This window comes from Labeo rohita, chromosome 9 (assembly GCF_022985175.1).
Source record: "Labeo rohita strain BAU-BD-2019 chromosome 9, IGBB_LRoh.1.0, whole genome shotgun sequence".
Classification (NCBI taxonomy): Eukaryota; Metazoa; Chordata; class Actinopteri; order Cypriniformes; family Cyprinidae; genus Labeo; species Labeo rohita.
In genome coordinates this window covers 4,331,518-4,353,592 of record NC_066877.1, presented here as the reverse complement: position 1 = coordinate 4,353,592, position 22,075 = coordinate 4,331,518, and the positions used below count along the sequence as shown (strand labels likewise).

Here is a 22,075-nt window from a genome sequence, read left to right as displayed (position 1 = left end):
TTCTAGAGAAGCAAACAGATAAAAATAAATTGTTTGTCACCCCCCATGCTCCATGTATCTGCCTGTAACTCCACCATCGAAAATCCCTACATTATTATAACATTATTATAAATAATTTATTATATTGATTGTTAATACATATTATGTTATTATTATCCAGTCACATCTCACTTTTCTGAGCTAGATCTCACCAATAACATGCTTGTGGACAGATCAGAAGAGGCCACAACCCAACCTGAGAACATCAGAGCTCACCCGTGAACGCATGTCTGCTCGCCTGTGAGAATGCATAAGCTATTTCCAATGCAAACATATTTATTCACTTTGTTTTAAAGAAAAAAGGTCTGGATTTGGTTTTGAAGTGAACTGTGAGTTAATGTAAATGTTGTTTATTTGGACTGGTGCACTTTCATACATATATTTCACCTGACATAACAAAAGCAAATAGGTTACCAACCACATTACTTGAAACAAACAAACAAACAAACAAACAAAAACCTAGCCTTAGAGTTGCAAAATGTTTATTTAATGAACATCTGCCCTTTGGATCTGCTTACTGTGTGAATCAACTTTCTCAGTTTTCACCTAAACCTATACAAAAAAGAACAAACTCAATGTGGAAAACACTCCCAGAATTGTCCAAACCTGTCAAAACACATGAGTCTGTCATTTTAACCCTTTTAATCAGGGGTGCTCAACCCTGGTGATGGAGATCGACCTTCCTGCAGAGTTCAGCTCCAAACCTGACCAAACACACCTGAACCAGCTAATTAGGATCTAAAGGAGCATTTGATAATTACAGACAGGTGTGTTTGATTAGGGTTGGAATTAAACTCTGTGAGAAGGTAGATCTCCAGAAACAGGGTTGAGCACCTCTGCTTTAAATGATGTCTCAACTGTACATCATTGGTCACAAAGTAAGTACTTCTTCAAATGTAGTAGCTTTGACAGTATGTGATTTCACAACTTTTAAGAGAAGACTGATGTAGAAGAAGGCAATTGTAGTAACAGCTATAGTGTCCCTTTTGGAAACATTGCTGAAATGTTGGAGAATGCTGAAATGTTTCACAACATGTTGTTAAATTAAGATTATGCTGCAGCTTGCAAGTAGGGGAGATCAGGGGTGCGTTTCCCGTACAATGACCTCTCTCTAAAATGCAGCTATATTGAACATACCACCTGATGACTAATTTAATTTTTTTCGTTCCCTGTCATTTCGCTTCGTTTGATGATTGATTCAGCTCAGGTTCCCTCTTACGTTGTACTCCAGGATTCCCTTCCCATTTATGTGCACTATTCAAAAACAGCGCTTAAAGAGGATGCTTAAAAATGCATAGATTAAAATGCATTTATATTTAGATAGAACTGCATTTTAGCTTGCTTATTGTGTCTAAGAGCATAATTTATTGAGCCCGTTTATCTCACACAAGGAACTATGCTTCTAACCACAGGTCGAGAGCTGTAGTTCCAACCACGTAAGTTTGTGACACTCTTTGCGAATGTTCGTTTGAACTGGTTTCGGGAAACACTGAATCGTTGAACTATGTTGGTAATGACGGAACTTGCGACCATAGTTGGCTAATATCTATATTAGCCAACTATATCTCAAATAAAAACAATGTAGTTTTACATTTAAATACAGTATGTTCATTTTCTAACAGATAAGTATGTCAGCACAGACAAACAAGGTGCTTACAGTGTACCAGTGTGTCTCAGGGTGTCTCCACCGATGTTGCATCCATGATAAAATCTCATATGATAGCTAGACACACCTATATTGGCATAGGTTGTTCATGTTCATTTTTTAGCAGTAAAAGATAAAATGTATGTAAGTTTAAATTTGCAGTCATCTGAACTTTAGAAAGCTTTTTTAAAAAAATACTGTACATCCAAAAGTATCTTTCATACCTCAGAATCAGTATTTTGTTGAAAACTTCTGCTGAGGTGAAATGATTGTTCTCCTGATTGTTCTTCCAGAGAGAGAATCCTACTGAGTCTATGCAAATTAAGTGTCGTCACTTTAGCTTGCTTCTGATTGGAGGTGATTTAGAGTGAGTTGAGCTGATTGGAGTGAGTTACAATTGCCCCAGGTCTCCCCCATTTTTGTTCACAACTTCACATACATATATTGTGTATGTTTTACATAAAAACACTTTAAAATTTTGGTTGTACCTGTCAGCCAAACCAAAAAAAGTAAAAACTCAAAAAAAAAAAAAAAAAAAAAAAAAAAAAAAAACCTCCAAAAAAATGAATACAATGCCAATATAAATGATACAGTGAATATGTATATTTTACAAAGCTTGTGTAAAATACTTAGAATTGCTGGATTTACTGAAGGTTTTCTAGTGGACCCTGATAATTATGCATTGTATGACCTACTAACAAAGTTCGTTGCAATGTTAAAATCAGTTTGATGAACACATAAAGAAAAATAATAACAATAATGCAACTTGGGACCGTATAAAATGCTTAGACTAGTCTTACAATATAGTTCTCAATTTTTTTTTTTTTTTTTTAAATCGGTTAAAAGTGTAAATGTAATAAATAAAAGACAACTCTAGATGGCAGTAACGGACTAAAACCAACAGGATTTTTCCATTGGGTTTTGGATTATTGTAGAAAATATGCTCTGTGACCAAAAACAAACAAACAAACGAACAAATAAAATGTATGACCTCTTCATTTTGTGCTCACTTTCCCCATTGCTTAGTCGCTTATTTGGATATAGGCTGATATCAGGTAAATTGGGCCATTTAAGATTCAAGTACCTACCAAAAAGCAAGGTGAGTGGCCTTACCTCTCAATAATAAGGATGATAAATCAATAAAAAACAAATGCACATTTAGAAATAATAATTCATAACCCACGTCTTGATAAAATGCTGATTTTGCTAAATAGTCAAGATTTTTATATCAAAAAGCACTTTTAGTTACTGGCCAAATTTATTACAGACAGCATGAAAAGCAGAAAGGATCAAAAAGGAAAGAACAGGGTCAGAAACGAACATAAAGGAGAAAGGAAAGGGGCAAAAAAATACAACTGATGGAGGATGAGAGGAGCATTGGCCGAATATAGGGAGACAGTTGAGAGAGGCCAAAAAGCAAATGTATGTTTTCTCTACATGTGAAATTGATGTTTTAATGTAATTCAAAATGATGTTCTAATGTAATTTAAATGCAATGTTACACTGTTACATTATAAAATTAAATATAATTAAATATGTTTTATCTGAAATGTCTCTATTTCACTTTGCATTTTTGCTGATCTTACCTGAACACAGCGATCTCAAAAAATGTGGGGCACTTAATGTTTTTAAAACCTGCAGGGCCTGAACAATTATAATGTATTACATCAATTCAACACAAAAATATTAAAAATCCTTATTCATCATAAGAACACAGTTAAATGTCATACATGTTTTTTTGTTAGTGTCCCAAGCGATTAAAGGGGTCACTGGATACAAACTTCACTTTTATATGTTGTTTGAACATTAATGTGTTTAAAAAATCCATGCAGTGGTTTTTAATTAATTTGTAAAAATAATATCACCTTTTTCAAATCGAGCCATTCTCAGATGCCTGTCGGTGTGGCGTGACAGTAAAAACACATGTAAAACTTCTTTGGATAGTGAATATTGTGTATATGTGTTATATAATATTATATTTCAGTTACAGTGTAATATACAGTGCAACATTTTAAGTGTTAAATGATGACCGGTTGATACTGATATCAGTGTTCATACTCTTTAATTAGACTAAGTAAAAAGTAAAAAATAAAAAAAAATAGAACTCCATACCCTTCTTACCATTTTTATTGTTGAAAATTTTGTCTCAATTATACCGTATTACAATATTTTAATTATATTATGATCTTGTATTATATTATACTCATAATGTATACAACTAAACTATTCTACGTAATGTACAGTACATGTAAATTATGTTCTAGTCTATATTATATTCATTTCTATTGTTTATGATCCAGATCCAGGCTGCTTGTGGATGAAGCGTCTGTCGAGTGGAGATGAATTACACAGTCTTGTCACTGGTGTACTCTATGACTAGGAGAAGATGAGAGGGTTTAGCTTCAAATGCCAATTTGCACAAATGTATGTATGTTTGTTTAAAACAAAAAATTTGCAACAGAAAGTTACTGCTCTTAAGACAAGGGTATCTTAATTTCATTTTGATAAACTGGTTTGTTTCATTGTACCATCTATTGACAAATAAAGTGGAACTTCTCTTCACAGTTTCTCTGTGTCCAAAACCTCATTTGCTTGTTCAGGGCTCCACAACGAAGATCTCTGGCAGGACACTGGGACAGCACTGCTGTCTTATAAAAGAGTGGGTATAGATTAAGAGTAAGATCATCTCCATTGAGCCAAAACCAGTTCCCTGCTAGATAACGCAGACCAGTCCACACATATTCTGTTTGAGCTTGTGTGATTTCCGGTAAAACAGAATTTATCCTGTTCGATGTGCTCAGACTCGCCAGATCATTGAAGTGAGTTCTGCAATATTCCAGAGCTCCTTGCCAGGTCTCATTCTGGCGCACCAGAACAAACTCTGATACATTCATGCAGAAGAAGGAGTATTTAGCAGAGCAATCTGCAGCATGCAGTTTTTTATGGTCTCTGTCTAGAAAAGCACAGCCATTAACTATATCTGGTTGATTAACATCCCAGTTAATTTGCGTTGCATTTTCACCTCCGAACCACTTCCAGACTCCGGATTCTGTATAGAGTCCAACCCAGGCATCAGAAGATTCATCAGCTGCATATTCCAAAAATTGCTGTTGCCTGTATTCACTGGGAAAGATGGAGAAGAGATGAAAATTAGACTGGCAGTATTTTTGCGCAGAATCCCATGTTTTCGCATCATTAACAAAGAAATGTTGTATTATGAGACCGGAGGAGAATCCGTAGAGCTCCATGATTAGGAGCACAGTGAGTGTGGTCTTCATCTTCATCCACTTGAAGAGGTTCTGTGATTTCTTTTTTATTAATGATCAGTTGAAGTTGAGAACAGAACTGTGGAGGATGACACTGACTCTCTCTTACTTAAACTGACACACGGCCAATGACAAATGAGTGTGATGTGTGACCAATCACAGCACACCTTTACAGACAGAACAAACAAAACAGGTTCATTTAACCAAATAAACCACATAATATTTCTAAGAAATAAATTAGCTGCAGGGAAATATGGCGTGAAACATGAAATTTGCTTCAGCGTGCTTTAACAAGTTAAACGATTCTTCCAATATTTTGTCCCAGTTTCATTGTGCTCAACCAGTTTACTTAATCCATTTGAGTTGAGATTACAAAAGTGATTGTTCTTGTTTTAAAGTACCAAACATGAGTACGAGATGTCAACTTTTCATCATGTTTTGCAAAGGACTGGATAAGGACAGTAAATGCTAAAATAAAGTGTTATTTTAATTCAACTTTAGAAATGGCTTGGCTGTAACATGTATTATTTTCTGTCTGCCATCATCTAACACACGGTATGTGTAAAAAGTTTTATCTGGCTTGCTATATGTGTTTAATAAATGTTTACTTTAAAATAATTCAGTTAAGTTTAACCAGACTTGTAGTTGTGAGCGTGTGCTTCCCAGTTTGTTTTAAATGCTCTCAGATTTGGTTCTAAACAATATACAATTAGAGTTTGCTTTTTATTTGCTCTAATATAACCTTTCAAAAAAAAAATCAATCAAAATGTGAAATGTTAGGCATATATCAGTGGTGTGCAATAGTGTTCTGATTTTTTGTTGTTGTTGTTTTTTTTTATTTTTTCGTAAATTCATGCCCCAGTCTCATTTTTGTAGTTAAATTAACATTACTTAAACTACCAGAATAAAAATCGATTTTGCATTTTTACATTAACAAAGTAATTAATAAAACCAAGTATAAATCTCATCAGTTTTTAAGCATATTACATTTATTCCAAAATAACAACTCAAGGCAGCAATTTAAACAACATATTTTCCATTCACATATTTTTTTATTTATGAACTGATGTCCAGCTTTTCTTTTTAATAACAAACTTATTTACCATAGTACTGGTTACAGACATGGAGATGTACCTTTAATTTCAACGAAATGATTGCTCACTAAAAAAAAAAAAAAAAAAAAAAAAAACCAACAGATCATGTTTTCAGGTGAAAATAAAGTAGTGATAAGTGTGTGAGTTGTTTACTTACTTATTAGTCTTACAATAATGGCATTTATTATATTGTTCATTCAGACTGATTTGCAACCGTGGATCGCTCAGGAACATAAAAGGTGGGATTTATTGCATGAACCAATCCTAGCCAATTATAACTAGTCATTTCCAATCATATCGCTGTGAAGGCATTGCCTCCTCTCATGTGACTTTCCCCCATCGCATGCTTTAGAGGGTCTGTTAAAACTCAATGGGCTCGGGGGAGGCAAGACGCGGACTCTCGCTGTAACTTTACCTACTATAGTTGCTGTTGGACAGTTTTACTTCAGAAAAACTAAAGATTTATCCACCTTATTCTTCAATGTGGAAGTAAGCCTATGGGCGAGACTTCCGGTGCATTAGCCACTATAGGGAAATAACAAGAAGAAAAACAATGTGCAGTAAAACTGTTTGCTCTACAAACCAGTGTGTTTATAATTAAATAATACACTAAAATTATATGGTAAGACACACCAATTTGTAATATCAAGCAGCAAAAGGAGCTCTTCTGTACAGCTAAAAATAGCTGGACTCGTATGAAGCCAGACCCATAAAATGTACAAATGTATGTCACTCTTACAGCAAAAATAAGGTGGATACACTTTTTATGTCATATTTTGTAATATTTGCATTGTTTTATTTTTTGTATAATTTTTTAAAAATATTTTTTAGGAGACATTGCCTCCCTTGCCTCCTCGGAGGAAACGTCTCTGGCATATATAATTTTAAAGTAAAGTTTTACACGCAAAACGGTTTCATTACTAGCTTTGAACAAGTCTGTTAAAACATGTAATAATGTTGCTTTCTTCTGTGCTGTCAGACTAAATGGATTGTTTTTCAAAATGCAAATCGGAATTAGTGAAGCAAATCTTTAATACCATCTAAACAAGCAGACAAGCATTTGCCTTTAAGAATAATGGAGCAGAATGCAAACATTTAATGCAAACATTCGCTGGTAACTAAATGCACAAATGCTGCCCTCTCAAATATCAGCTCAATCAGCTGCCTGAATGTTTGAAAAGAACTACAAAATTTCATTTACCCTTATATTTATTCTTTTAGCGAAGTATTTAGCCAAAGCAACTTACAGACAAAAATAATAAAAGCAGAAGGGATTGATATAAAGGAGGCAAATGCAAGTGTACAATAGAGCAAAGTGAAAAAGAAAAAAAATGACAAAACATTACACATACACAGGAAATTATGTTTCTATCCAAATCTTCTTTAAACTGTAAAATTTAAAAAAAAAAAAAAAAAAAAAAGGTAATGACAAAAATAGCTTGACTTTCTATAGCAATTCATGATGTGAATTATTTGTCAAAGCCAGTGTTTTTCTGCCTTTTTTCCAAGCACAGAATGTATCCTTATGCAGTTTTAGAATACTGGTGTCACAGTAATAACAGTTTTACTCAAATTAAATATATAAAGATAGATATACAAAGGGATGGGATTAGTGGCTTGTAGACTTGAGTCTAAAATTATGCAAATGTTATAGTCAAAAACTGAAATGAAATAGCATGCATATTTGCGTTACATTTTCATTTGGGCACAAAAAAAAAAAAAGAAAAAAAAAAAAGACAAGAAAAGAAAACCCTTGTGTGTGTCCATGAATAATTATATAAACATACAGTATAATAAACTTATATTAATTATAATAGTAATAATAACTAAAGTGCAAAGGTTCATGCAGTAAGCTGGTGCTGCCCCATAAAAAGCATGAATATTGGTAAATCAAGTCTTAAATGTATTTGTACCTAAATGTATTTGGTTAAAAATAAATATAATTTCAATGTAACTGATGTCTTGAAAGCTGCCTTGAATCAAAATTTGATGCATGCATATTTATACATCTGCCAAATTAAAAAAACAAAACACACAATATGACAAACAAGTCACAAAGTGAATGTAGATAATTATTGGCTATATGTAGCTGTGTGGTTGTGGTTAAAATAAATAATTTTACTTAGTTCACTCTTCTGAAAAATTACTAATTGATGCTGATGTCAGTGGTCAGTCTTTGGCTTTGTCTTTTATTGGTAAAAATGTTTGTATTTTACATGTGGTAAATATAAATACATTCAAAATTAAATAATTAAATTTTATGTATTTGTTCTATTAGTATGTGCTGATCCAGATGTGCACAGGCTGCTTATGGGGGAAGTTTCTGTCGTGTTGAGGTGAACTGGGTACACAGTCTGTCGCTGGTAGATTCAGTAAAACTAGGAGAAGAGGAGAGACCACTACCTGAAACACACACAAACAAAAGGAGAGAACTTCTGTCACTATTTACTCACCCTCATGTCACATGCAAAATGACTTTAACACAAATGCAGAAGTTTTGAATATCCTGATCACTTGACAGTATCATGAAAGTGAATGTGACTGTCAAACTCTAAACAAAGGTTAAAAAAAAAAACATAAAGGTACCATCAGAGTGTTCCATTTGAAAACCAGACCAAAATGTATTTAGTGAAAAACCTGACATTGATTTGCCATAGCTCTTCTTGTTGTATTCATAAAGATCATGTAAGAGGTAGACTGTCCAATTAGACTGTGATTCGTTCAAGAATCCAAACTGATCTGATTTTTGTGTCACTGACTCGATGATCCATTCAAAGCTAACAGCCCACAGGAAGGGAAGATTATAACTAAATTGTGACATAAATATTGGTTTATTTGTCAAAGAATATATATATATATATATATATCAGATTACTTCAGAAGATTTACATAGCACAAGTTATTTGTTTTATGATACTTTATGATGTTTTGCTTGAAAACTCCTGTCCCCATTCACTGTAATTGCAGAGGGACAGTACTTTACCCACAATCTTCTCTTTTTATGCTCCACAGAAGATGGAAAATCACAGCAGTTTTGAACGACATGAGAGAAGTAAGCTTCATTTGAATGTGGTTACAGGTGACTGCACTGTTGCACGTGAACACACTTCTTGTCAAAGTTTTAGCAAACATTCACTATGGTAACCGTAATTCTAAGTTACTAAAACTGATCTGAATCAATACATAAATCAATTAATGTTATTAAAAATTCACACAAGAACAAATATGGGTGTTCTTACTGATGTTCTACATATTCATTTGAAGAATATGGTTGACAGTTTATTCCACAGCACAGATTTATTTGAAAAAAAAATGCAGTGTGTACAGTTTTCTAAGACTTCATAGACTTGCAGTATGAAAGAGCAAATGCTTTTCTGATACTATGGTAAACTACAACTGTATCAAAGGCAGATTTTGTCATGTTATTAAGACTAGGTAGTCTTTGTTTAGCACAACATTAGCAGTGTTCTCTCTCACTCACCTCTCATGAGGTTGTACATATTCATGTAGTTTGTTCCTGAGTCTAAAATGGCATACCAGCTTCGAGAGACAGACTGGCCCTGAGGAGGGATTCAAAAACAACTGTAAGTAAGTAAGACTGCTCCAGTAAGATTTAATTATTGTCAGAACACACAACATCAAAATGCAGGTGCATCTAAAAAAAAATTGAATATTATTAAAAAGTTTGTTTTTTGTTTGTAACTGCTTTCAAAAACTGAAACCTTCAAATGTTCTAGATTCATTTCATGTAAAGTAAAACATTTCAAAAGGTTTTTTTTTTTTTTTAATTTTGATGATTGGAGCTTGCAGCTCATGAAAGTCAAAAATCCAGTATCTCAAAACATTAGAATATTTCCTAAGATCAATCAAAAAATGGATTTGCAAAACAGAAAAATTCAAGTTCTTTAAAGTATGTTCATTTATGCACTCAATACTTGGTCGGCAGCACAATTTACAGCATCAGTGAGGTGTGGGGTGGAAGCGATCAGCCTGTGGCACTGCTAAAGCACTACTGAGCCTTCAGCTCATATGTATATTGTTGGGTCGAGAGTTTCTCATCTTTCTCTTGAAAATATCCCATAGATTCTCAATAGGGTTCAGGTCAGGCATGTTGGCTGGCCAATCAAGCACAGTAATATAATTACTTGGAAATGGTTTTTGCACTGTGGACAGGTGCTAAAGTCCTGCTGGAAAAGGAAATCAGCATCTCCATAAAGCTTGTCAGCAGACAGAAGCATAAAGTGCTCCAAAATCAGATGGCTGCACTGACTTTGGACTTGATAAAACACAGTAAACCAACACCAACAGATGTCACGGCACCCCAAATCATCACTGACTTTACAAATTTCAGACTGGACTTCAAGCAGCTTGAATTCTGTGCCTCTCCAGTCATCCTCCATACTCTGGGACCATGATTTCAACATGAAATGCAAAATTTACTTACTGAAAAGAGGAGTTTGGACCACTGAGCAACAGTACAGTTCTTTTTCTCCTTAGCCCAGGTAAGATGCTTCTGACAGTGTTTTTGTTTCAGAAGTGGCTTGGTAGCCCTTTTCCTAAAGATGTCTGAGCATGGTGACTCTTGATGCACTGACTTCAGCTTCAGTCCACTCCTTGTGAAGCTCTCCCAAGTGTTTGAATTGGCTTTGCTTGACAGTATTCTCAAGCTTGCGGTCATCCCTGTTGCATGTACACCTTTTCCTACCCAATTTCTTCCTTCCAGTCAACTTTGCATTTAATATGCTTTGATACAGCACTCTGTAAACAGCCACTCCTTTCAGTAATGACCTTCTGTGACTTGCTCTCTTTGTGGAGGGTGTTAATGATTGTCTTCTGGACCATTGCAATGTCAGCAGTCTTTTCCATTATTGTGGTTTCAAAGAACAAGAGACTGGAATTTATACTGTTGGGATGGTCATTTAATGAAACTCAAATGTAAATATTCAAATATCTTGAGATAGTGGATTTTTAACTTTCATGAGCTGTAAGCTCTAATCATCAAAACAAAAACAACAACAACAAAAACACTTTTGAAATGTTTTACTTTACATGTTGAAAGAAGTGACAAAAAATGAACTTTTTCATGATATTCTTTTTTTATTTTTAATGTGCTTTTGTAAGAAAGCTAATGTCACACTCACCTGAACATCACAGGAGTCTGGGTCTGAACTGCTGAGGTTAAAGGTGATGTCATCCACAAACCTCATCACTGGAGTGGTGTGTGTAGCAGTGATGTCCTCTGCATTTACAGACACCAGCTAGAGATAAGAACCAGAATCAAATGTAGGTGGCAATTATCACAGTTACCACCAGCACTGTACTTTTTTGTAAATGGTAATTTAATCTGAGCTGGATTCATATTTGATATATTCACTCATATCACAGTACATGAGACATTTGCAGTGCATTACAATATTGCATTACTCCCTAAAAAAGTAACTAATTACATTACTTAGTTACTTTATATGGAAAGTAATGTGTTACATTACTTTCCATATAAAGTAATATAAATAAGCCTCATGGTGAAGGAAAAATAAATTCACATCTGTACAGTAAAACGCAGGAAAAGAAGGTTCGAAACTCTTCAGTAATAAAAAAAACAATAAAGCACAAATGTTAGTTAATTTAAAGTCATTTTTGCTTATTAGTATGGATTAACTGGATCATCAAAGGTCAGTAGCACAGACATTGGTTAATAAAATGGCATTAAACACGTAAATGAAATCAGTTTAATATATTGTTGCAGGTTTGCATTTCACTGTTTCAATTCATTTTGATGAGTACTGAATCGTTTTTTTTCTGAGTGAGATGAATTATTGCATGGTCACATTTAGTTTGGAACTACGGTAACATGTTTACACAACGCCTCTGTATTTCCAAATTTCTCTCAACATGGGGACAGACTTGTCAATATATGGGAAAACAAAGTAACTAGTGTTAATTTTTTGAAAAAGTAACTCAGATATTTTCTTGAAAACTAAAAAGTAATGCCTTACTTTACTAGTTACTTGAAAAAAGTAATATTATTAAGTAACTTGCGTTACTTGTAATACGTTACCACCAACATTGGACATTTGCATAAATTCAAAGTCTTTTTTTCTTTAGTCTATTTATGCGCACACTCACAGAATAAAGGCATCTCTGACTCTTTCCAGGACATGTTTCTGTTGACCACTCTTTAATCTGATTGACCAAGAGGGAGGAGACGTCAAAGCAGGGAATACCGATTTTCCTAATAAATAAATAATATATTTAATAAGCACATGTATATGCATGTAATATAATAAAATCATATATTATAATATTATACAATAAAATACAATTAAATTAATTTAAATATTATATTTTATATGTTTCCAGGAAACAGGAGTAAGCGTGACAAATGCAGACATTTAGCCAATATGTGACTACTGCTGTACATACCACTCAACAAAGCATTGTGCATGAAGCGGACCCGCCGCTAACGCGCACAGTATCCCGATACCGAGAACCAGTGCTGCCAGCACGGACACACACACTGTCATTTTCCGGTTAGAGCTACACGAGGAGCTGGCGGAGCGAGAAACGGCCTCGTCGCGTAACAAGCCCGCTGTGCTCATGCTGGCCGCGTCCTTATCTCGGCCGTGCAGATGTTTACAAATAGGATCCGGATCAGCTGAGTCCGCTATGTGGGTCTACAAAATATTAGCAGCAAAGATGGTCGGTGCGCCGCATTTTGCATAAGAGTCCCATTGCATAGTCCAGTACATGTCTCTTCCTGTCAAGGATTATGCATTATTCATAATCCCATTCAATAACATCTTATTTTCTAGTGTCAGTTGCGTGTTAGGGGGCGTTAACACACGAGATCAAAGCAGCAAGACGGAGCGCAAAGGAATGGAGGGGTCCCAAGACGTCATCACAGATTGATCACTCGAACCAATCAGCTGTTAACTTGACGCTCCCCTATGTTCTATACAGATAGTTCATGTATGATAAGGAATGACTTTTTCTGCACGGTCTCATATCTCCAGTCCACAGTAAGGGACGCGCACCGGTTTTACAGTCCTGTAACAGCACAGCACAGTCCAAAAGTCACCAGAAAAAGTTATATGAAAGTGGTGAGTACACGTTAAATCAGATTATAGTATCATGTATTTTCTGATATGGATAAATAATGTTAAAGAACGTAAAGATTAAATGTAGTATAACGTTATTTTAGCATTTGCTGTGAGTAATTGAGAACGTTTGTCCCCCACCCCTTCAGTAGAAACGAAACTTATTGACAACTTATTTGAATGACGAAAAGAGAAACTTTTAACATGCTCAACAATAATATATAAAAGTTATTATAATAACTATAACAAAGACAATAATAATAATGATAATGATAATGATAATAATAATAATAATAATAATAATAAAAACGTCATCCAGTGTTTAGGCTATATATTAAAAAAAAAATATATAGGCAAATTGTGATAGAATTTGTATAATTTTTTGTGTAATCTTGGCACTTAAGTAAACATTAAATGAGCATACAAACTAAAACAGGGCTAAATGGTTGAGTTTAAATTATTTTGAATTATTTTGAAATTAAAATGGAATGAGATTATCTAGCCTAATTATTTTCATTATGCCATAGAAAGAGAAAATATTGTTAGTTCCTGGGTGTCAGAATTTTGTGGAATGTTAAAGGGAACCCGGGTATTAAGTCTTGTATGGCTTAATATTATGTAAATTATGTCTCTTACTAAAATATAGAAAACTCATCAAAGTTACAATATTTTTAAAAATCCACATTATTTTATAGATATTTTGGACTATGGGGGCACTGTTATGATGAAATGGTTGCACTTGGTTGCACTCTGTAAGCTACCCGTTGCTATTTGTACCACAACACAAATAAAATAAAAATACAAAAAAAATAAAAAAATAAAAAAATACTGATACAATGCCCACAGCTACTGAAAGAGCTTACAGGTTGTGATGGATGTAAGCGTAGGCTTAAACCAAATGCTGTACCATGATTTTTCCCCACAAGGTGTCTGGACGCCACTGGATATCGAGCGAAATCCGTGCTGAGAAACTCCTTCAGTGACTGCGGCATCATGACAAACGTCCAAATTTTTACATCCTGCGAGGATGGCTCTAGCGTTTCTTGTAGTTTGTAAGCTCTTTCAGTAGCTTTCAAAAGCCTTAAAGGCATCAGGGTTAAAGTTTTATTTGTCCACAGGCATTTTCCCACTCTTTTTCTTCTTCCTATCACTAGGAAAAGCATTGAAGACTTATATCGCGTCTCTTGCTTCTCTTCTCTTGGCATTATATCCCTATTTTATTTTCCGAGTTGTGTTACAGTAAAAATAGCAACAGGTAGCGCCAGTAGCTCACAGAGTGCAGCCATTTCACGCCATCAAAAACCCTTTAAATGACTTTGATGTGGTTCATTTTTCATTCATTTTCAAGTTAATTACACACATGTATTAATGAACTTATGTAAGGTAATAATAGTTCATCAAACATATCTAATAGTTTTATCTCCAAAGGACATGAAATTTGTGCCTTTAACAGCAACGGACAGCAGTTTGGAAACACCTAATTATCATCTAAACCAGGGAGAGGTGACGTTGGAGAGTTTAGCTCCAACTCTAAAAAAAAAACTAGCCTTAGTGATCTTGAAGACCTTGATTAGCTTGTTCAGGCGTGATTGATTAGGGTTGGAGCTAAACCCTGCAGGACAGCAGCACTCCAGGACCGACGTTGCCTATCCCTGATCCAAACTCACACTTTTCTTTCTAGGTTCATTATGGCAGAAGATATGACAACTCCTTTGCTCTCAGACTCTGAAGCCCCAGCTGATGCTGATGCTCCATCTGTATGTCTAACCAGCCCAACGGTTGCCATACTCGGTTCTGGAGACTTCTCTCGCTCACTGGCTGTGCGGCTGGTAGCTTCAGGTGTGCGAGTTGTGGTTGGGAGTCGCTGTGTAAATCGCCTACCATCAGGACTGTTCCCTGAAGCAGTGGAATTGAGGAACCAGGAGGGAGCAGTATCACAAGGAGTGTGTCTGGTGTTCATGGCCTTGTTCCCTGAGCATTACCACTCCTTGATGGGGCTACGGTCTGCACTGGCAGGGAAGGTGCTTGTGGATGTAAGTAACGCAGAAGAGATAAAGATCAATGGGCTGTCCAATGCGGAACGACTAGCTGAGCTGTTTCCAGACAGTATAGTGGTCAAAGGTTTTAACACGATTTCAACCTGGGAGCTGCAGACTGGGGCTCATGATGGAAGCAAACAGGTTAGAGCTGTTATTGTATTATCTGTACTTGTTGAAAACTAGTGTAGGGTTATCTGAACTCTGTGGTTTTCTACCTTTCTACTTTAGGTCCTGATCTGCAGTAACAGTACAGAGGGAAAGAAGAAAGTTGTGCAGTTGTCTCGTCAGATGGGGTTCCACCCGGTGGATATGGGTGGTTTGTCTTCTGCTCGAGAAATTGAGGTAGCCCCATTGCGGCTGTTCCCATCTTGGAGTGGCCCGGTTGTTGTCACCTTCCTCCTTTTTCTCTTCTTCTACGGCTATGGGTTCCTGCGGGGAATTTTGCTACCATTTCTTGCACAAGGACAAAACGCTTTCTACCGCCTCGCTGTTGACCTGGTGAACGAGAGTTTGCCAGCAGTAGCCTTAGTGACCCTGGCACTCGTATACTTCCCAGGATTGTTTGCTGCATGGCTGCAGCTCTGGAGGGGCACCAAGTATCGGCGTTTCCCATCCTGGTTGGACAACTGGTTGCAGCGGAGGAAACAACTGGGCTTGTTGAGCTTCCTTTGTGCAGCATTGCATGGTGTCTATAGTCTTTGCCGGCCACTGCGCAGAGTAACACTGCTCAGGCTTGTCAATACTGCCTACAGACAGGTGCGCCAAGATTAGAATAAAGATCTTTAAATGTTTTTAAAAGTGCCTCAGAAAATTAAAGTATAGTGCCTGCTGTGTGTTTGTCTGGATGTATCAGGTTAAAGCAGGTACAGAGGAGCCCTGGGATGAGCTGGGTGTTTGGCGATCTGAGTTGTACCTTTCTTGTGGAGTGTTGGGTCTGGGTGTCCTCTCTTTACTGGCCATCACGTCCCTTCCCTCAGTGGGCAACAGTCTCAACTGGAGAGAGTTTACATTTGTACAGGTGAGGCCATGCACTCCAAATCAGTGTTTCCCAATCCTGTTCCTGGAGGCCCGCCAACAGTACACATTTTGGATGTCACACTTATCTGACTCATCTATTCAGGTCTTGGTATCTCTACTGAGTTGAATCAGGTGTGTTTGATTAGATAGAGTTAGATGATTGTACTGGTTGTACTGATTGTTGGTTAGCCTTCAGGAACAGAGTTGGGAAACACTGCCGTAACACATTCATATATAACTGCTTTGGCAAACCAACTTTGGTCCTGGAGGGCCACTCTCCTGCAGAGTTTAGCTCCAACCCTAAACACTCCTGAATGAGCTAATCAGTGTCTTCAAAATCACTAGAAAGCTTCAGGCAGGTTGTGTTTGATTAGGGTTAGAGATAAACTCTGCTTGTGGCCAAGTATAGTGACCCATACTCAGAATTTGTGCTCTGCATTTAAGTGCACACACACATTAGTGAGTAGTGAACATACACACGCACACCAGGAGCAGTGGGCAGCCATATTGCTATCGCTACCGTGCCCGGGGAGCAGCTGGGGGATCGGTGCCTTGCTCAAGTAACTCACCTCAGTCGTGGTATTGAGGGTGGAGAGAGTGCTGGTTATTCACTCCCCCAACCTTCAATCCCTGCCGGACCTGGTTACAAGCTACCAACTCCCTAACCATTAGGCCACCATTAGCTCCAACCCCTACAATGGTAGAACCTGGAGGGCTACCAGTGTAGCTCCAACCCTAATCAAACACACCTGACCAAGCTAACCAAGGTGCTCAGGTTGACTTTAAAGGTGCGTTGGAGCACTGTTGGAGTCTGCAGGAAGGTCCTGCAGAAGTCGGGGAGGGCTGGTGTCCTGCAAAATTTAGCTCCAACTTGCCTCAACACACCTGTCTGGAAGTTTCTAGCATGCATAGCAGGACCTTGATTAGCTGGTTCAGGTGTGTTTAATTAGGGTTGGAGCTAAACTCTGCAGGACACCGGCCCTCCAGGACTGAGACCCCTGGTCCAGAGACAGGGCTGGCTAATTCAGTCCCACTGTCCTGCAGAGATTATTTCCAACCTTTCTCAAGCACACTTATATGTAATTTTCAAGTATTCCTGAAAACCTTGATTAGCTAGTTCAGATCTTTCAAACTCAGCAGGGAAGTGGGGCTGTTTCTCAATATTAGTAATGTTAAGAACAGACTTACGTTGTTGACCAGTCCTGCCAGGCTACCTCAAAAGAACAAACTCAGAAGAACCGAGAAAACCAACCTTTGTGTAGGGTGACCACTTCCCGGGGACACGTTCAGCACAGGATTTCTTGCCTAAGGATTGCCTAAAATAACTAGGTGCTGGTTGTTTGCGCTGCGCCGATCGATCATTGTACGACATCAAAGTACCGCGAGAGCTATAGAGAGCAGAGCAGACGATCCCATGCTTTCAAATTGCTCTTGTGGTACTTTGCTGTCATACAATGATTGATCGGCACAGCGCAAACAACAAACACCTGGTTAATTTAAGGAATTTAGAAATCCAGTGCTGAACGTGTCCCCGGGAAGGGGAACGTCTGGTCACCCTATCTTTGTGGGAATTAAGATGTTTTGTTGTCTTGTTGCTTAACTGATCGCCCCAGCACAATAAATAAACATTACAGACATCATAATCATTCAAAATATGTATTTTAATATTTTATAATAACAGCTTTTAATTTTGTCTTGATTAAGAACAAGAGAAGTTTAAAACTTACTGGCTTCCATATGTTGTCCACCCCCAAATGATTTCTAACTGTTCTGATCCTCTACAAGTCTTCTCAATATCAAGAACACATGGTACTTGTGTTCTTGAGAATTTTAATTGAACTTCGGCAGTTGATGAAGTATAAACAGAATCCAAAGTTGCAAGCTCACATTAGAATGCATATTAGGAAACCGCCTGGGTCTCTAGGAACAGGGTTGACCAAACCCTGTACCAGACAATTCCAAACAATGTGGTTCTTACAGACTTAGTTTATACCTGGTATCTGAATTTCCAATGTGCTGCACTTGATCTGTCACACATTGTACATGATGTAGTAAGTCATACATTGCTAGTTTTAGTGCAATAACTAATTGATATTTAGGCTAGGAGAAAACATGAAAATGCTGCTCCGATATTGACCAGATATTGTGGCATGACTTCAAATGTACATCATTTTGGCAATGTCTCTGATTAGCATGCAAATTAACCTATTCAATCCAAAAACACAGTCACACCTTTGAATTTTCTATTTTCTTCCTTTAGTCAAGTTTAGGCTACATTGCTCTGACTCTGTCCATCATGCACACACTCTTCTTTGGCTGGGATTTTGCGTTCCACATTGAAGCATATCCATTCTACATGCCGCCAAGCTACTTATTGGCTGTAGTTCTACCCTGTATCGTTCTGGTGTGCCGCTGCTTTCTTCTTCTACCATGCATCTTCACAAGATTGACACGAATTCGCCGAGGATGGGAGAGTAAACGCTACTGTCCCGTCTTACAGCACCACCATGTGGTGGCTAATGGAATACCATAAAAGTCTGGGAAAGAATACCAGAACACCTATTTTTAAAAACATGGTGTAATTAAGGACTTATATAAAATGAAGTGTTAAACGGATATACATTTGGTAGTGAAGTGGTCAACACTTTAGAGATGCAGGTCAAAAAATCTCTCAAGTGGAAAGCAAGTGAACAACACATTACAGCCAAGATGCGCATTGGCCAAGGGCTAAACACAAACTGAAACAGGTAAAGGATTTTTTTTTAAAAGGTCAAATTCTGACTAGTCTAAGAAGTTTCATCTAAAATGGGAACAATAATAATATGCTGAGACTGGCATACTGGCAAATCTGTCTCATCTTTGTACAGCTAGTAAAAAAGTAAAAAGACAGATATGATAAGGTAAATTTTATAGTCAAGTTGAGAATTCTGAATGGATGTTAGTGTTACACAGACTACAGCTCTGCTCACATGTACACAGTACCTCAGGACATTCAGCTCTCTATTTCTGCTCACTAGAATATAAAATCCATCATCAGTGTTTTGTTCTGATATACGAGTCTTACAAATATGCAGAGACTCAAAACTCAGGGCTGTATCACACAGCTTTTAGCTTAGTAAAAAGACTGAAAGACTTGTCATTTGTACCAAGGTATTGGAGCCTTCAATAACTTCTGACTCAACTTTTGCAACTCTCTTTATGCACTAAAAGGACTTAACATGTGACTTATATTATGTCAGTACCTCAGATGATTGTCCTCAGGGCCAGTTACTGTGTAAACTCAATTTGCAAACTCCATCTGTAACAGGAAGGCCATCATTATACTGAGTACCAATAAACTGCATTACATTTATGTGTGCAAACTGTTATAAAAAAAGCCTGTGTGAAATTATTATCTGTAATTATGTAAACAGTTTCAAAGTAATGTTTGGATGTCTAGTTATTTATACAGACACACAATAAAAATTCTAATTCAGAATGGTTCAGTTGTACAGACTGCATATGCTGCTCTGAAAAAACAACAACAACAAAAAAAAGAAATGTTAATAAATTTTGTTTCACTTCTTTCCCTTGGTCTGGCCGATTGGCTGTCATTATTGTGGATGTTGTACAGGAAATAAGTTTTGAATTGAACTTTCAGTCATGTTTTTGGTGGTGTAAAAGCATGATTCATACCTTCAACTTTATTTAACAAAACAGCAATCAACTTCCAAAGAGTCATTTAAATAAAACAGGATATTTGCTGTAAATGAAATAAAATATAAAATAACTGGCACTCAAAATGCACATTTTGGCACTGAAATTTACAGTAATCCTACCTAAAAAAATAACTATCCAGTGACAACATAAAAACATCACCTCTCAATCTGTCAAACATGTAACATCAAAAACTATGCTGAAGGCATTTGAATGGTACGATTACAATATAAAAAGCACAGCAATAAATGAAATTAAAATAGACGTTTCAATCCCACTCGAAGAGATCACTTGCGTATCACATCTGAAAAGAAGTGCCTCCGGTAAATAAATACTCCAAGACCTCTTGTGTTGCATCCTGATCGTTGTCACCATTCTGTATGTGGATTGGCCTTGAACTGTTCATAGTCTGTCATTTTGAAGAAGGCAAGTTCTGTCTCATTGGCTGTGAAAAGATAGGTTTAAAATAAAGATTTCAGCAGGTACAGGTTTAGTTTTTCCATTTATTTTTAAATCATGAAGCCCTAAATATTGTTTTTACATACCAACACCACATGCTCGTAACCTGCAGCCATCACGAAGAATCAACTTTTCATCATCCTCTAAACTCATTACAAGCTCATTCGTCTAAAATCATTAAAAAGGATAGAATTATTAATAGTTTATATTTACTCATTTTGTTAATACAACTATTTATCATGAAAATTAGATTGTTTCTAACCAAGCAAGCATACCTTTATAAACTTTTGTGAAATAAAAGGAGCAGAATGATCATGTAAGGATCACAGCAGTGTTTTTAAACTAATGTAATCATAATTTATTATGCCACAAGCTGCAGATCTATTTAAAGTTACCTTTGCTCCATGTGCCTGATGTATGATTTTCATTGTGTCTGCAACAACACAATAACAGAGTGTTAATGCAATACTGTTATTGTTATTTTTGGAAAAAGTAGTAAGTGTAGACTTACCATAGTCAAACTTCTTAAAGGGCGGAGGCAATCCAGCTCTTGTTAAAACGTCTTAAAAGAGAAAAGTGCTTTAGTTGTCATTGTTAGTCCTTGTCAAGAATATCTGGTTTACTTTTTACAAATAAACATGTGAACTTTGGTTACAGTCAGTCTTTTGTCTTCACGTCTTACCTTGCTTTACAAATGTAATAAACTCCTCCACCGTCTGATCTAAGTTAACGTCTTTGTAAACCACCGGTTTAAAGTTGCGATGCTCAAAAGATCGAACCAGACGCACCGTCAGAACCGCACGATCACACATCTTGAGCCAGATCACATTACAACACTACATGAACTAAACATGCAGAGTACAGACTTACTATAGGATTGCAGCGTAAAAAGTAAACCTATTAATAAATAGGTCTAAGTAAAATTAGCAGAGCAGACACGACCACTTAACTATTTTAGCGTCTTTTCTGTAATTATTATACTGATTTCGAAGCGTTTACTTCCAGCATGTTCTCACAAATGCACTTCTAGACCAAAATAGCCGCTACGTCGATCGCGTAACAGGCAAAAGCAATAGAGCTGCAGAATAATAGATATTCGGCATGTGAATCGTTCAATGCGGAAACAAAAGTGGTAAAGAAAAATAACTGCCTTCATAGTACAAAACAAACCGTTATGTTTATATTCTATGGATTGTTTACTGAGTAACATACTGTTTTTGGACGTTTTTAAGCACTAAGTGTTCATTTGTCCATCTCAAAATTTGAATGCAAATAAAATATCTATTTGGACACTATCCAATTGGGATAAATAAAAATGAAGAATGAAATAAAATGTCGAATTTGTGATCTTGAAAAAAATATAGCATGATATTCTGAGTCTGGAGGCTAATAAATAATACTTCACAGTGGACTGATAGAAAGTTGTGTAATAGCTAACAAATCAGATTGGATCTAACTGTTGTAACTATTTCAACGCCCTTGCGTTGTACACTTTGGTGGAATGAAACATATTGTTAGTATGTAGTTCACTATGTTAACTATGAAAAAAAAAATACTGTAAACACTGATTATAACTGTTTGTGTGTGTGTATCTGTGTGTATACCAATTTAACCATATTTTGTGAACAAATTTGTTCCCAAAAGTGAGCGAGACCTGACAAAATCAATAAAACCTCCCTTTAGGGATGTCCTTTTTTTTTTTTTTTTTTTTTTTGTGAGGGGT

At 36.4% G+C, this 22,075-nt stretch overlaps 2 protein-coding genes across 2 annotated transcripts; one reads left to right on the top strand and one right to left on the bottom strand.

Annotated features, from left to right (window-relative positions):
• The first annotated feature begins 12,989 nt into the window (after positions 1-12,989).
• steap3 (STEAP family member 3, metalloreductase) lies at positions 12,990-19,706 on the top strand. The gene is made up of 5 exons (XM_051118926.1): positions 12,990-13,144; positions 14,823-15,321; positions 15,409-15,936; positions 16,034-16,198; positions 18,458-19,706. The coding sequence occupies exons 2-5, from the start codon at positions 14,830-14,832 to the stop codon at positions 18,728-18,730; spliced, it is 1,458 nt and encodes a 485-aa protein (XP_050974883.1). The 5' UTR covers positions 12,990-13,144; positions 14,823-14,829; the 3' UTR covers positions 18,731-19,706.
• Positions 19,707-19,732: 26 nt separating this feature from the next.
• Positions 19,733-21,491, bottom strand: c9h2orf76 (chromosome 9 C2orf76 homolog). Its single transcript, XM_051118927.1, has 5 exons — positions 21,035-21,491; positions 20,864-20,914; positions 20,748-20,785; positions 20,439-20,520; positions 19,733-20,338 (listed from the first exon to the last, which is right to left on the bottom strand). The coding sequence occupies exons 1-5, from the start codon at positions 21,162-21,164 to the stop codon at positions 20,262-20,264; spliced, it is 378 nt and encodes a 125-aa protein (XP_050974884.1). The 5' UTR covers positions 21,165-21,491; the 3' UTR covers positions 19,733-20,261.
• Between the last annotated feature and the right edge of the window lie 584 nt (positions 21,492-22,075).

Coding starts and splice junctions, on each gene's coding strand:
- steap3 (XM_051118926.1), top strand. CDS start 14,830: ATGGCAGAAGATATGACAACTCCTTTGCTCTCAGACTCTGAAGCCCCA. Junction 15,322..15,408: donor CTCATGATGGAAGCAAACAG/GTTAGAGCTGTT, acceptor TTTCTACTTTAG/GTCCTGATCTGCAGTAACAG. Junction 16,199..18,457: donor GAGAGTTTACATTTGTACAG/GTGAGGCCATGC, acceptor TTCTTCCTTTAG/TCAAGTTTAGGCTACATTGC.
- c9h2orf76 (XM_051118927.1), bottom strand. CDS start 21,164: ATGTGTGATCGTGCGGTTCTGACGGTGCGTCTGGTTCGATCTTTTGAG. Junction 20,521..20,747: donor ATCAGGCACATGGAGCAAAG/GTAACTTTAAAT, acceptor TAATGATTTTAG/ACGAATGAGCTTGTAATGAG. Junction 20,339..20,438: donor GTTACGAGCATGTGGTGTTG/GTATGTAAAAAC, acceptor ATCTTTTCACAG/CCAATGAGACAGAACTTGCC.